Source organism: Chlorocebus sabaeus, chromosome X, assembly GCF_047675955.1.
Source record: "Chlorocebus sabaeus isolate Y175 chromosome X, mChlSab1.0.hap1, whole genome shotgun sequence".
NCBI classification, from domain to species: Eukaryota; Metazoa; Chordata; class Mammalia; order Primates; family Cercopithecidae; genus Chlorocebus; species Chlorocebus sabaeus.
Window position 1 is genome coordinate 138374999 of NC_132933.1, and position 15886 is coordinate 138390884.

General features: G+C 35.8%; 1 protein-coding gene across 3 annotated transcripts in view; it reads right to left on the minus strand.

The window, feature by feature from the left end:
* The window catches only part of GLRA2 (glycine receptor alpha 2), a 220310-nt gene extending 206969 nt beyond the window's left edge, over positions 1-13341 (minus strand). Inside the window, exons 1-3 of one of the 3 annotated variants that reach the window (XM_007991077.3) lie at positions 13130-13341; positions 12524-12701; positions 10297-10430 (exon numbers count right to left, since the gene is read on the minus strand). In XM_007991077.3, the coding sequence (XP_007989268.1) occupies positions 10297-10430; positions 12524-12591 (202 nt within the window). In that variant the 5' untranslated portion in view covers positions 12592-12701; positions 13130-13341. The other 2 variants (XM_073013864.1, XM_007991076.3) reach the window with 2 other exon arrangements.
* Between the last annotated feature and the right edge of the window lie 2545 nt (positions 13342-15886).

Sequence of the window (15886 nt, forward strand, 5' to 3'; positions counted from 1 at the left end):
CATGCCTCTGTGTCCCAAAAAGGTCTTTTGACATATAGGCTTTAATTGTAATACATTTAAATATTAAGTCTCCACCTCAAAGTGAACATGGGTTGTGTGTTACATGCATGTTTACTTTATACACATGCATCAGAACCACCTTTGTGAATATTCATAGCCTTCTGTAACCTGTTGAATATGTATGTTTAGCCAACCTGTTCAACATAAAGTTCCTATCCCAACCACTCCTCCTTTGAAGTGCCTGTCTCTAGTCTTGTTCAAAGACATGCTTCCCAGGCTGCAGGATGATCACCTTGAAGACTATAACCCTTTACAAGAAATAAAGTCTCCTTTCCTTTACCAAATTTATAGATTTAAGTTGACAAAATGAATACTCCAAGATCCCATCATCCATATATTCTGTAGATGGAGAGGTGTGGGGCCCAGGATTTGCCTTTTTAACCAGACTCTCAGGTGGCTCTGAAGCAGGTCTTCTGAAAAATGTAGCTTGAGATACACATCTGGTTGATTGTTAATTTTGGTATTAAATCCTAAATCCTTTGATTTGGCACACTACATACAACGCTTATGTAATAAACCAGAGTTAATTCAAAGGAAAAAGTAGAATATGAGAAATCCATTGTGAGCACTGTACATCATATTTATAAATTTTCCTGAATCACATCATCTAACTTAAGTTTGGTTTGCCAAATGTGTGTCTCATTCACTTTTCAGAGACTCTGAGTTTCAAATATAAATAAACAGATCCCTTGTTTTCTGAATGCATTTATTTGGGTGGTGGGAAATGGGCAAAATGCTTTTTCTAGTAAAAGCCTGATAAAAGAAATCTTGACTGTCTTGTTGGTCATGAAGTGGTTCTTAGAAATCAACATTTTGAAGTATTTAAATGCAAATAAATTAGAAGAAGATATATTATATTACCTTCTATGTACATTTGGTTTTAAAATGAAGTAAAAATTGTGCGGTAAAGTAGTCCTGGGCTTTTCCTAACATAGGAGAATTGCCAAGATAAGTAGCTGTATTACAACTGTGATAATCAAACCAGCCAAGGAATGGGAAATGAGCAACTGTTCCCAGAACTCTCCATTTCCTAGAAATGCACACTACTCTGCCCCTGGTCTTCATGCCTTTTTAACCCCTTACCCAATCTTTTCTTCTAACACCCTTTCTCCAGATCTATGCAGAACAAAAAAGCATGAAGGGAAAGAATTTATCTGATAAATGCTTCCCCAGAGAGACTTGGCATTAAGTCTTCTGCTCAAATCCAAACCCACAACATATCCCAGCATGGGGAGCCTGGAGGGAATTACTGTAGGGACGAGCACGTTAATATTAGCAAATATATTCAATCAGACAGAAAGGAAACTGTATTAATTACTTTCATATGCTCCACAGGAAGATCTCTCTTTTTCTTTCTCCCTCCCATCTCTATCCCTCACTTTTTCCTTTCTCTCTCTCTCTCCCCTCTGTCTCCTCCTGTCTCTCTCCCTTTATTTCTAGTGTCTCCTCCCTTTCCTCCCCATCTTGCACCCTCCCCGCTTCCTTCCTTCTTTCTCTCGCACACACATATACACCAATCCATTTATTGCACATCTTCCTGTTTTCTATTTAGGAGACAGAACAATCACATTACACTGTATTTCTCTCTCTTCTCTGCTTTTGGGGATAGCACTTATCTATTAGGATAATATATCCAAATGGTCTCCAAACTGATCAAAGATGGCTTACTAAATTTGTCATCAGTGTTGGAGATGTCTGCTCAACCACCTGAATGGGTGAGTTTGCTCATAAGTTGACGTTTGTGCTGGTTGTCTTCCATTTCCCCACCCCAACCCCTCTCTTCTATTCTCTGTACCCTAGGAAGCTGTCCTTCAGGGTTTGTATCAGTGGGCTCCCTTGCTCTGTTAGTCGAATCTGGCTAATGAAAGGCTCCCACAGGAGAATGGAAAACAGGAGGAGGGCAAGGTCTGGATATTTATTCTCAGGCTTACTTCCTGCTAGGATAGCACAAATTGACTACATTCCTCCACAGGTTTCATTAGGTGACCCTTCTATATAGCTGCCTTCACCAGGTTCTGGTAATCACTCCCTCCCCTGCTTCTTCAGTTTTGTTGACAGTCCCAGAATACTACACTCTCCCTTTAAGGGTTGTTTTTTCTCTCACACCATTGAAATGTGTGGTCTCTTTCCTGCAAAGATCTTGGATAATAAGCATTCAACCTACAAATTATATTCCAGTTTTTATTTAAGTGAGATAGTAATAGTAAGAACTGACATTTGAAAGCTTAAATTTCTATTTACCACTCTATACTTAGCACCTAATAATGGTGCCTGGCACATGGTGACTAGTCACTAATTATTTATTAAAAGATTTAACAAATTAACTGTGTGTTTAGACTCAAATATAAAGATGTAAAACTATTACATGTAATTTTTTATACCTACATTTATACTCCCTTGCCACAAATTTATTATATTGCTTTGACAGTGCATAGGTAAGTGTGGTTTTTCTTCCCCACGAGAAAATATGTTCCACCCTCATCAGAAAAAAAGAAAAAACAGAAAATAAGAGTTATCTGTCATATACATACTTCACAGATGGTGAAGATGCCTTTTCTCAAATGATAATTGCCTATGGACTTTTCATACTTTTACTGAATCCAGAATTTATTTTGCCCTTTGGATGAGTATACAGAGCCACTATTTGGTGTATCATATTAATAATGGAATGATGGGTACACAAACCATAGCATGAGTCAAAGAAAGGGTCCAGCTTCTCTCTCTTGTATTTGCTTCATAACCACTTTGTTGGCTGGCCAAACTAGACTCCAAATGAGTAACCTAGTGACTTTGTTCTTACATGTACTGCACACATTAGAATATCCATTTGAGGCCTATGCCTTTTGCTCATATGCTTCCTTTAGTGGCTTCTGCATGGCTGAAAGTGTCTGTAATCAGTCATAAGTGTGCAGAGTAGCTCTCTCAGGAAAGAAGTCAATGAGCAAACGCTTCACGCAACAGTCAGGACAGCATCCTAGGCGTTAATCCCAAAGAGAGCCCAGAATGCTTCCAAAGACCTTGTTATTGAGGCTTCATCAAACACAGTTCAATTTTTAAGATCCTGTTCCACAATGGCTGATGCAACATAGCAAGAAAATTATCCGACACCATCAAGAACAAACAAATGACTATTTTTTTTCTTATTCTGAACCTAACTGCCCCAACTGAACACATTATACTGTCCATTCATTAAGCACCAAGAGACCTGAATATTGTTGCCATCTAAGTCTCAGATTATCAGCAAAATTGACTGAATTATCCTTCAGGACATGGAGGACCAGCAAGCTCTATAAACTAAGGATAAAATATTTAAGTTCATTCAATAATGAAAATTAAGGATATGGGGTCACCCAGAATCAATGAAGGAGCAATGCAGTACTTTCTCAAAGACTAAAAAAATTATGGGCTTCCATTTCTGGTGCACTTAACCTGCCATGTTGTGAGACCAAATGCTCTCTTTAAAATACTTATTCTAAAATAGGAAATCATTTCAGTACTATTGTGCAATGAACCTTGCAACTATAGTAACTGGACAAGAAAAATACATCAGAAATGGCAGTCATATTATCTTCAGTTAAATTTAAGGTCATCCTTTATAGGACTAAGTTAAATTTGTTCTATTTCTCTTACTTGGTTTATTTTTTAAAATGAGTCCAAGAAAATAATCAGAGATGGGATTTGAATGTGTAAAGATAATTCCCTCCCACAAATGGCTCCCTCTTTGTTTTCTATTTAGGAATATGAAATAGTCATTTCAGGTTGGAAATTTCCCCACCGAACTAATAAAAGGAAAACCAACTGAGGCATATGACATCTACATTATGGGTACTCTGGTAGGAATCTGAGATGCCCAAATTTCTCTAACTTGTTTCTTCCATTTAGAAAATCAAGCAGCTGTTTTCACAATACACAGTAAGTGTTGACTATAAAAGAAAAATGGAGGAATTGCAATAATAATTCAAATTATCTGTATATTAGTAACAGTTGAAAACAAATAATTCATGCTCATGGTATCATTTGATCCTCAGTACAACCCAAGTGAGGTAGGTAAAGGCAGAAGAAAATCTGAGGCACAGATAGGTGAAGACATCTTTTCTCAAAAATGGCTGAACCAGGACATGAACATAGGTCTTCTGGATCCAAGTTCACGGCTCTTTCCACTATACTACCCTGTCACTATGGAAGAAAAGACATGCTGACAGACTTATTGGAATATGCTTTACCAGGGTGCATTAGAATGCTGTAGATGCCCTCTTGATGCCACTTCAAATCCCAAAAAAACCTTGTGGGTCCACAGTAGGAGCCTAGTATATACAAATGTGTTGATTGGTGTTCATACAGCACACAAAAGTTGTATGAACACCAACCAACACATTTGTATAATAAATTGTGACACAGCCAGTGATTTTTGATGTTCAAAAATCTTCATCAATATTGTCTCTGAACGAAACTATCATATATGTTTCCCTTTGTTACTCCCAGCCTTTCCTTTCAATAACCTTTTTCCCCTATTGTCTTGTTTTATAATGCCTTGCACCATCAATATTCTTCCACAGTGCCAGACTACAACCAAATACTCTCATTCAAATTATGGAGTAAAAGACTAATTAGGCTTACTGTCATTTCCATCAAGTGGTTTTAATATGAAATAAAATCTTTAATCCAAGAACAGAAGCAACAGTGCTGTAATTTTAGCCATTATAATAGCAAGCTAGGTTAGAATAGTTATTGGGCAAGGGATTTCTTTCAAGGGCTTGGGTACTATTGAAATCAGGCCACGTGCATGTTACTGCACTTAAAGTAAGAGTGACACTGACTCTAATCTGCCACCACGGACCATACTACCCAAGAGAGGCGCTCCCTTGAGCTTTACCTCTCTAGAAGTGCTTAACAATTACCCTTTTGAATTGGAAATACATATAATGATCAGCATTCAAGAGGCACGCAGAGAAAAGTAACTTTTCTTCCTACCCCTGTCTCCCTGGCATCCAGTCACCTTTCTTAGAAGCACCTGATATTTCCACTCTCTTGTGTATCTTTTAGGGACATTCTATTGCATATATAAATACAACATTTGTGCATATATATAGACATACTAATATATACATAGTCCCCCATGCTGTATGTACTTTGCAAGGTAATTTTATAATAATTTATCCTAAAATAAATCTATTCTTCCTTTCCTTCTTTCTATTCTCCCTTAGTTGGCCTTGAATTTCTTCAACGAATGGTTCCCACTGATAACTATAGCCTATATATTTAGCCAAGAGTAATTTCCCTAATGAGAGTGTCAACTGTCTCGAAATTGGGCTTAGTTCTAGGCCATTTTAAAATGACTGCTTTCATAATTAAAAGATAATGTCTCAAAAAATCATATGCTGTATTATCATTTTAAAAGTTTTATAATTGACAACTCTGACTTATACTTGACATTTGTAGACACCTGAAAACTCTTTTTCTGTATACTTTTTATTTATTTATTTTTTTACATTTTAATGAAAAGATTTATTGATACTGTATTTCCAGAATAAGCCCTGCTTTATCCTTATTTTTTATTTATTTATTTATTATTATTATACTTTAAGTTGTAGGGTACATGTGCATAACGTGCAGGTTTGTTACATATGTATACTTGTGCCATGTTGGTGTGCTGCACCCATCAACTCGTCATTTACATCAGGTATAACTCCCAATGCAATCCCTCCCCCCTCCCCCCTCCCCCCTCCCCATGATAGGCCCCGGTGTGTGATGTTCCCCTTCCCGAATGAGATCTGTATACTTTTTAACAATTACTCTCATATGTTTCAATGTGGGTTTAGTACCATTAGGGCTTTTTTTCATCTCAGCCATTAAAGAGTGATTTACCTCAGGCCTCTTGATTAATTAAGGGAGACCTAGAATTAAGGGAGAATACAAATTCTTCTGTGAGGACGGTAACTGTCAAGCAGATAATCCAGATAATTCCATAATCACTTCCAAGGTGATTTATAATTGGGCCAATTACTGTCTGTATTTCCTAATAAAACCACAACATCAGCATGACCATGAAGTTACTTTTTCAGGTGCCTGGAGGCTTCTGCTACTTTCTGCACTCAGGCACAATGCTTCTGATACTTGCAAGCATTTTGGTCTTCTTTCTCAGGTTCCATAGTAATGTCTGATGCCCACCAGGCTGATCAAAGAAATGGCGATGCTGGGGTTGCATTATCACTAACTGAAAGAAGCACCCTTTCCAAGTGTCCCCGCTGGACGCTTGTGCTCAAGCACCTTCTATAGGGATTGGTATTCACAACATTTGAACTTTAGCTCCACTTGGCTACAGACATGATCATTTTCAAGGGGCAAAATCTGAAGACCTCTGGTTTCATGGAAGCGGATCTATGATACTTGAAACACCTCTTGAGCTGCTAGCTCTTTGGAAATTGCAGAAAAACATATTTCAGGCAAATGTAGGTTTTAATGTCACACATTACACTTTCCAACTTAGGTCTCTAGATGTGGGAAAAAATAGTGTGCATGGCAGGCACAAAGAAGTGGAATGAATAATTATCTCCTGGCATTATCTACTCTAGATTCTATCCCAAAAAGAATGTTTTAGCGAAATGTATTTATTCACATTGGGATGAAAACTAGGATGTAACGCTAAGTTAATTTTATTTTCAAAGAAAATTTCATTAAAATACATAAAGGCTTTGTTTCAAAAAGAAAGAAACAGAACTAATGCATTTTGCCCAGATTTGAACATTTCATTAAAAGCCTAATGTTTAAAGTGCATTTTCAAGATACAATAATGCTGACAGAAGAATATCTGATAGGATGATGGAATAACACCATGATAAATCAACTGAAAATGAGACAAATCACCTAAGTAGGGAAAGAGGCTCATCTCTTGATATAGAATCAACATTTACCATGGTTTCAGAACCAGGTAATTGTGAATGGATGTAGCTTGTGTTTTTATCTGAATTGAGGATTTTCACTGAATGTATGTTTTGACAAGATCTGAAACAGGTCTCTATGGATCTTATAGATAAAATTCAATTGACAACTCTGACTCATGACTTTGTTTATACACTTGTGCTTCAACACATCAGAAAAGCTGGTTTTTTTCCCTGTAGTTTCTAAGAATATCTCTCAATTACAGAGTCTAAGTCTGAATCATTTCTGGTGGTTATCTTTTCTAGCTTACATCCATTTTTCCTTCTTATATATATGCCCATTATGACATCTTTCAAAGCCCATCAGGGATATGGAATAGACATGCAATATTTTACTGACTTAAAAGTATACAGGAAAAATTATTTCCAATAAGAAAAATTATACGTATGCATTTCTTTTGCCCTTGTCAATGCAGGGTAGCAAGGTAAACAGAGAAATATGCTAATATTTAATAAGAATTCTAGAATAACCATTCTGTTTACCTCAGTGGCCCATATTTGGCTCTTGATTTTATTCTGGTGGTCAAATTTTGCCCTTCTATCTTCTTATCAGTCACCGTTATTTTAATTGTCAACATCATCATCAGTATCATGTTTATGGCTATCACAGACAATTGCTTTTTCACAGTTACAGGGAGATTGTCACTATTCTATATGCAATCACATTTCCTAATCTCTTTCATTTCTACTGACTATATTAAATTCCTCATTGATACATTACTAATCAACTATGGTAAGTATTATAGTGTTTATCTAAGCCTCCTCCTTGTTACAAGTTCCCTATTTTCTCTGTCTTCTCTTTCCTTCTCTTCACCTCAGCTAAGATCATCTTTGCTTGCCACTATGACTACTGGTTGGTCTCTCAAAAGTTACCACCCTCACATTCTACTACAACAACTAGTTGGAAGCACTAATATTCATAATTGATCTACCTTTTCCTCTCTGTCTTTGTTCTAATTTCCTTATCCTGGAGAAAAGGATAACTTATTTTCCCTACACTACCAATATTTTATGTGTGTATGTATATATAAAATAAGGTACTTCCCTGCCCTCTCAGATGTGGTGTGGGAGTGGATTGATAAAATATAAATATGTAGAAGGATATTAGACATTTAAAATTCCATGGGAACTTCAAGAAAAAATTATTTTAGTCTAAAATAATGGGGAGTGTTTTAAATCCAGGAATAACCAAGCTCCCCCAAATGAAGAGAACTTTGGGAGATGTCAGATAATTGATCTGATAGAAATGGTCTATGTAAATAAATTTTATGAAGAGGTAGCAGTGTTCATTGAAGTGAAGAGTTAAAGGGAGAGGGAGATAAAACTCAATGAAGCCCACTAACGTTAGAGTCTTCTGTGATATCCGCCCCATTTCTTTTTTATAAGTCGTTAAAATATCCTGTACTTAGACTTTTAAGTAGTAGATACATCGAAAACAAAAACAAAACAAAACAAAACAAAACAAAAAAACGTGGCCACACTTTGCTGAACCTGACATTCTCCTCATTTATTTATCCTTTGGAACCATGATAGATATCATTTCCCAAAGGTGATATCCCCAGAAGAACCAGGAAAAAATTGGATGTGGAAACGATGGCTCATTCTTGTGTGGTCACTTAAAGTAGCAATGTCAACATGCGTGTTTGTTTTATTACCCTTTGCACTTTCCTGCCCTTTTGAAAAAGTATTTCTAGAAAGAAACGAATAACAGCTATGAAACAAGATGCTCGTAAACGTGAAACAATTTTCCATCTCTGAACCTTCTCTATAAAGCTTTCCATGAATATCTTAATAGGAAATTATCTTTCCATTTCTTGGAATCCTGTAGCAATTTACCTATATTTCCTAATGGTATTTTCCTATTTCTATCTAATAGTAAAAGTATGCATGTAACATCTCCTCCCTCCACTAAAATTTTTGATAGAAGCACCTAAACTGTTTCATCTCCCAATTTTACAAAGCACCCAACAGTTAGTATTCTGCAGATAATCCAGACTCAAAAGTTGTTGAGTGGCTTAGTGGATAAATATATGAATGAGCAATCCCATTGAAAGCTGGTTCTCAGTTTGTTATTCACAAGATTTTATTTCAAATACTGACTTCCAAAGCAATGACCACAAAATTAAGAAATGGGATGAACATGAAGATTTTTTTTTTCAGAAAAACTTCTCTGAATGTAGTTCAGTTGTCTCTCTTGGAGATACTTAAAAAATACTGTTTCGCCAAAATTCTGACATATTTCTTTATAAAATATGCCCATAGCTGGGTATATTCAGAGGTGTAACATTTAAAGAAGAAATGAATTTAAAATTTAGTTTTCATGCTTATATTTGCCAATAATACAAATTAATCAATACTGAAGAAAAGTGTGCCATTAAATTGCCAATAAACAAAAGTAAGCAATGCATGAATTGCTATATAATATCCAGAACATTATAGGTTTCTCCTTTTACAAAATGTTATAAACACTTCACAATGCATTATGTTAAATTTCATTACAAGAAAAAGACAACATCACTTAAACTATGTATTTAAAAATTAAAGCATCAACATGATTCAATTATTAATAATTGATTCTTATTAGTTTTTTTCTGATTCAGAATAAAAATAAACTAAATATATTTAAAAAGCATTTCTGCAGACTATTAACCACATTTTTGTAATGTTCAACAAATAAAAACAAAAAACATTGGTTTGCTTCTAATTGAACAAAGAAAGTATCCACCATCTTTGACATGTGCACTTTACAATTCTGTGATCTCTGTTGATTTCAAATAAACAATTTCAAATAAACAATGAGAATACTTAAACAAAAGGGAACAAAAAATTAGAACCTCTTCTTACAAAGTCTAAAAATTAAAGAGGCCTGAAAGTATGGAAAGTGGCATATTTTATAGAGATTTAAACTCTACTTTGATGTAGGTATTTAAAATCAAAACCAAATATTTTGGAGTAACCATTGAAACTTGCATGCATCCTGGTAGATATTCAAGCAAGTCAAGTCTGTCACTTGCTCTTGTATTCACTTTCAGCCACATTCCCACTTACGAAAAAATAGGGACTATGGCCATAATTTATGACACTCGTTTTATTCGTGAAATAGAACACAAACTAGGAAAGTTTTCAAATGTGGGAAGTGACAGGTAAAATGAAAATATCAGTAACTAGTGCAAAATAACAGCAAAATGAACACTATACTTGTCATTTTAATTAAAAGCTCTGAAAATGTTTTTCAGTTAACTATTCAAACATCTAGAAGATTTCTCAAAGGCTTAATGTAAGTTTAAGTGGAACCTACCTTTAAAATTTGGCCTGATTCTTGCATCATATCCTGATGTCCTTCCCATTAACTTGTCCAAGAAATCTGAAGGAGATAGGGTCTGTGAAGGTTGTTTTCCAGACCTGGAGTCATGGTCTTTGCAGAAAGCCGTCCTAAACACATCATTAACTCTTTTAGCAACAATTTCATTTGCATCCCTTAAGAACTAATGCTCACTGCATTTTTAACATTACATTTTGGTAAAGATATTTGATATGTTAGTATGAAGAAAACCAGAAAAATCCAAACTCTTTGGCCAACTTCTGAACTTGTACATGTTCTAAAGTTAACTTTAAATGATGAGAACTATAAATCCTGAGTCACGTCTCTCAAGTTTCCAAACTTTAACCATAAGATGTTTGAGAACAGACAATGTAGTTTTAGGTTGTAGATTTTATGTATATATAGTTAAAACTATTCAGAAAAATGAGATTTTTTTCAATTCATGTGATTGTCTTAAAATCATTTCTATCTGACTTAAAAACTTGTTTCAGCATTTCAGCCCTAAATATAAGTCCTCTACCTTTTATAAGAAATATACAGTAAGATGGGCAGAACAAACTTATTATTTCATTGCTTATTTTCCCATCTGCTAGTTCTAATCCAACTATCAACTATTAATATTTTTCAATGTGATATCTAAAAGAGAACCTTCATTTGGACATTTCATTTCATTTTAAAATAGGTCAACAGTGAGCATGTATGTGACTTCTATTATTTTATCAGTTATTTATATATAAGCATTTAAATTGTTGGCTCTCTAAAAAATATTAATGTAAACACACTTCTAAATCATTTTGACTTTTTATCACCAAAACACTGAAAGTTGGTTAAAAATTTCTCAGATTTTCATTTTCCTGTTAAAAGTAATAAAGAGCTTATTACACATAGCATATTTGCTTTGTAGCAAAATTAATTATTTCACAATACATAGTGGTTAACTGAAATTTCTTCCCTAAACTATATATTTTATAAGCTTTGTTTTCAATAGTTTAACAAATAGTGTCTTATGAATTCTATCACTAAGAAAATATCACATTCTTGCCAGTTTTTCAAAGAAGGGATATTCAAAATAAGTGCAAAGATGATATAAATATTTTGTAGGAGTTAAAAATTGATATGATCATGCATAAATACTCACATTCTCATATGCAGAATCATCTGATTAATCAAGTATTATTTGATTATGATGGTGGTGGTGGTGAGGATGATGATGATGATGATGATGATGATTCTAATAAAAACCAGCCTATATTTTTTCTTAATCATAGTAGGAGGTGTAAACCTGAAAGGAACATAGTGGGTTTTCCCGGTATTCATAGCATTATTACTATGTGTTCCATTTATCTTGGTTCTGTGAAAAAATGCCATAAAATTTAATGAAAATTAAATTTAGAGTCCTATACTTTGTTTTAAGAGCATCTCCTGTCTCTGCTGAGTCTTTTACTCTCTGTCATTAGATGACTATATTACTTACTGGTAATGATTTGATATTTTGAGGTATCAATTGATTTGATAACTATTCGCAAACTATGTAGAAAATGCAAGCATGAAAATAGTAATTTCTCACTTTATGCATACTCCACTTCTCATACGTACATAAATACAATTATGTCATATTAATTAAATTTTGGTAGGCAATCAATTTCCAAACAGATTGAATAGTAGAATATAGTAGTAAAAAGAAATTTTTGATATTTCAAGAAAATTCCTAAATTGTAATCCTCATAGTATGCTTCCAGTTTCTGAAATATAATAGAAGTCTCAAGTTGGCTGAGAATTAGGGATCTTTTATATTTTATCTAAAATGAGCATGCTCCTGCCAAATTAATATAATCATCTTATATGAAAAACACTGCACCCAATATCCCTTTAAATTACTTTCAGAAAAATTTGAAAGCAAAAATATCACCCTTATATAGAAATGTAAAGAGCATGCAACTCATCAGACTACCTTAATATCACATTGGCTGTGAAAATGTGTGTTGAATTGCATAGAGTGCGGCTATGCATCATAAAACTTGCTTTTGTGAAAATTTACCACCCTCCCACTATTATTAGGCTCTTAAAATGAACAAAAGATATATAACTTTCCTCTATAAAATTAAAATAATATAGTCCAGGGCACAGAGAAATACATAACAATTACATGACACATTCTCTTTTAAACAATTTAAATATCAATATGCAAAGTCGTTTCACCTACCTGAAGTGGTTTGTCTCTAAGAAAAATGCAAACAAGGCTGTCAAAATGTTCACTAGCTGCCGGTTCATTCCTGTTTCTGTGTTGCTTGTGGAAAATATCCCGAAATGATTCCAGAAAGATGCTAGGACAAAGTATCTCTTTACTGTCCAGATTCAAAATTTGGCAGGAACCTAGTTTCCTTGAAAATCAAAAAGAGATTTGGTTTTGTACAGTTTGCTGAGAAAAAAGAAAAAGTGCCAGTCCTGGGCATCATGGTCAGGTCAAACCGAGGCTTGGGACCATCAGCTAACCCAGAAAGACAAAGCCTCAGAACTGATGAATCCCCCAGCTCCTTTTCCTGAATAATAAAAATGCTTCTACCTTAATCGCATCACCATGCAAAGGGAGTTGGTGACAATGCCATGCTAGATAGCTGTGGCTTTTGTTTTATATCTTTTCTGTTTAGCAAAGCCCTTTTTCTAGAAAATGTTTCCTATTAAAAAGAAGTTGCAAATGAGAGAGAAGAAAGGACTCTGCGCGCTGGAGTGGGTGGGGGAAAGAGAGAAAAATTGCTGAGATCCTGTGCTGGAATGAGGGCTATAGAAAGAGACGGAGACGTGATCTTACCCAGCCTATAAATTTCAGCACTCGGACAGCTCCAAGCTCTGAAGTGCGCATGTTTCCTTTTTCAGTTGCTTGGGGCGGGGGTCGGGGAAAAGCATTCAAGAGGGGACGTGCCTGCTGTTCGAAGGCAAAGAGTAGCCATTCAGCGAGGGGGTACTGAAGGGGGTACGATGACAGCAAGAGGAGAACAGAGGTCTGGAGAGGGTGAGGGAAGTGGGGTCTGAGCTCCTGGAAATGCTAGCCTGTCGGTGGGTGGGCGGGACGGGAGTTTGAAGCAGAAAAGGGAATAAGGTTTAATCGTGGGAAAATGAAATGGAAGGAAACAGAGAACAGGATTCAGAGTACTGAAATTATAATAAGGGTGTGGACAGTTCACTCTTTGTAAGTGGAAGCCAGAGGCAAAAGAGGAGTCCTGTGCTGAAGAGAAGGAAACATTTCCTTGGCACAGAGAAGCCCGTGTGCAGAAAAAGGTTCATGAAGATCGATAATTTAATTTAGAAGTCCTTTATGCCTTCCTCGCCTTTTTAATGTTTTCATTTGATTTTAGCCGCCTATTCCCAAAGGATCTCTCTACCTCTCTACTAGGGAAAGCCCCTTCCAACTGAGCTTTCTTCAGTGGCTCAAAATCCTCGGGCATCCTCAAGTCACAGATTTGTAGAAAAGGAAATGAGACAATGGACCGGCAGGGGGCAGTAGCAATCTTTTCTTGCCATAGTTAACGGTTAGAGCAGGGCTCCATGTTAGAAATGGAGCAAGGAAAAGTGCAACTGGGAGTTTAGTTCATCTGCCCATTCCAGATGTTAATCACTGGGAACAGTCATGTAATAAAGTGCATATGGTATTCTCCTAAATTGGCTAAAGGGACCGAAAATAATGAAGTTCATAAATCTGTACAAAAGTATAAGTAACCCTATTTCAAATTAAAATTACAAATATTATTATTAATAAAAAAGAGGAAGGGCAGATAGTCCAATGCGGATAATTAGCAACTTCTGGGAAGGGGGAATAAAAAAGCGCATGTCTTACTATAAGCTAGGAGAGTAACCTATTTTTTTGTGAAATATTCCTTGTTAGTCACCTATGCACTTTACCGGAGGTCTTAATTTTAAAACAAAATAATATGATTAATTTTTATTCCATAAATGACAAACTTTGGATCAGTTTAAATATCATAGTAGAGTAACAATGAATTCTATGTTTTTAAGAAGTAGATTCAGAGAAAAAAGATGGCAAGTTCTTTTTACCTTTTAATGTTAATATAAATCACCAGAGGATCTTGCTGAAATGCAGATTATGATCCAGTAGGTCTGGGGTGGGGCCTGAAATTCTGCATTTCTGAGAAGTTCCTAGCTGAAGTTGATGCTGCTTGTCCACAGATCACACTTTGAGTAGCAAGAGTCTATATGCCCTTTCATAAGATTTCTATCCCAGTAAGACAGTGAAAATATAGGAATCTCTTTTTAGATGAAATGCAGTGTGCCCAAGCATTCTATTTACATACAAAATCAATTCTTCAAATGTGTTTTCTTAACTTTCAAAGCCTAGAGAAAATGATTCAGTTTAAAAGAAAAACAGTATGGTGTAGTGTGAGACATCCCTGGACTGCAGCTTCAAATCTGTTCACTTCCAAATTCATCCACATGGAAACTCTAGACCTGATTTTATCCCTGCTGTCCTGACCCAAAAAATATATATAAAATCAATTCCTGGAAATATTTCTTCAATTGGTTATACATGGAAAAATAGCACAAGATTTTTTTGTGTTCAAGATTATTTCCAAAACAAAATATAGGTATAAAGATAGAAGAAAATGATTTCTGTCAAATTTAAGGTTGTAATGATGCTTAAAGTAATATAGTCTTTGTAAATAATTTCTTCCCCCCACCCCCGGCCCCCCGAGACGGAGTCTCACTCTGTCACCAGGTTGGAGTGCGGTGGCGTGATCTCGGCTCACTGCAACCTCCACCTCCCGGGTTCAAGCAATTCTCCTGTCTCAGCCTCCTGAGTAGCTGGGACTACAATCACGCACCACCATGCCCAGCTAATTTTTGTATTTTTAATAGAGATGGGGTTTCACCATGTTGGCCAGAATGGTCTCGATCTCTTGACCTTGTGATTTGCCTGCCTCGGCCTCCCATAGTGCTGGGATTACAGGCGTGAGTCACCATGCCCAGCCAAATAATTTCTTTTAACAAGAGTTGTGTTATTAACCAGGAATAGGATGAGTAAGGAAATCTGTGACAAAGGAGACTCTGGCCAGCAGCATGAAATCACAGCATTATATTATTGTAGAGTTGTAAGGGACATTAGAGAGGATCTAGTTTAGCCTCCTCATTTTACTTCTCAGCTCTCCTAAATTTGGATTCCAGCCCTATCAATCCACAGAAACAGCTCTCACTAAGTCTGCCAGTGAATTTCTTGTAACTAAGTCCAAAAGACATTTTTCTGTTCTCATCTTACTTGACATTTCCATGGTACCTAATGTCGTTGGCCTTTTCTTCCTCCTTGAAACACTTCCCTCTATTGACCCTGTGACACAGTGCACTCCTGGATTGCCTTCTGTTCTGTCTTCTTGGCAGGCATATCCTCTTCTACCTGGCCTATAAAAGTTGTATTTCCTAAAGGCTATATTCTAGGCTGTCTCCTCTTCTCGCACTACACTCGCTTAGAAAATATTACGGTAATATAATTTCCATTATCATTTTATGCACATGACACAGAAATGTATATTTCTACCCAGACCTATACATCCAACTGCTT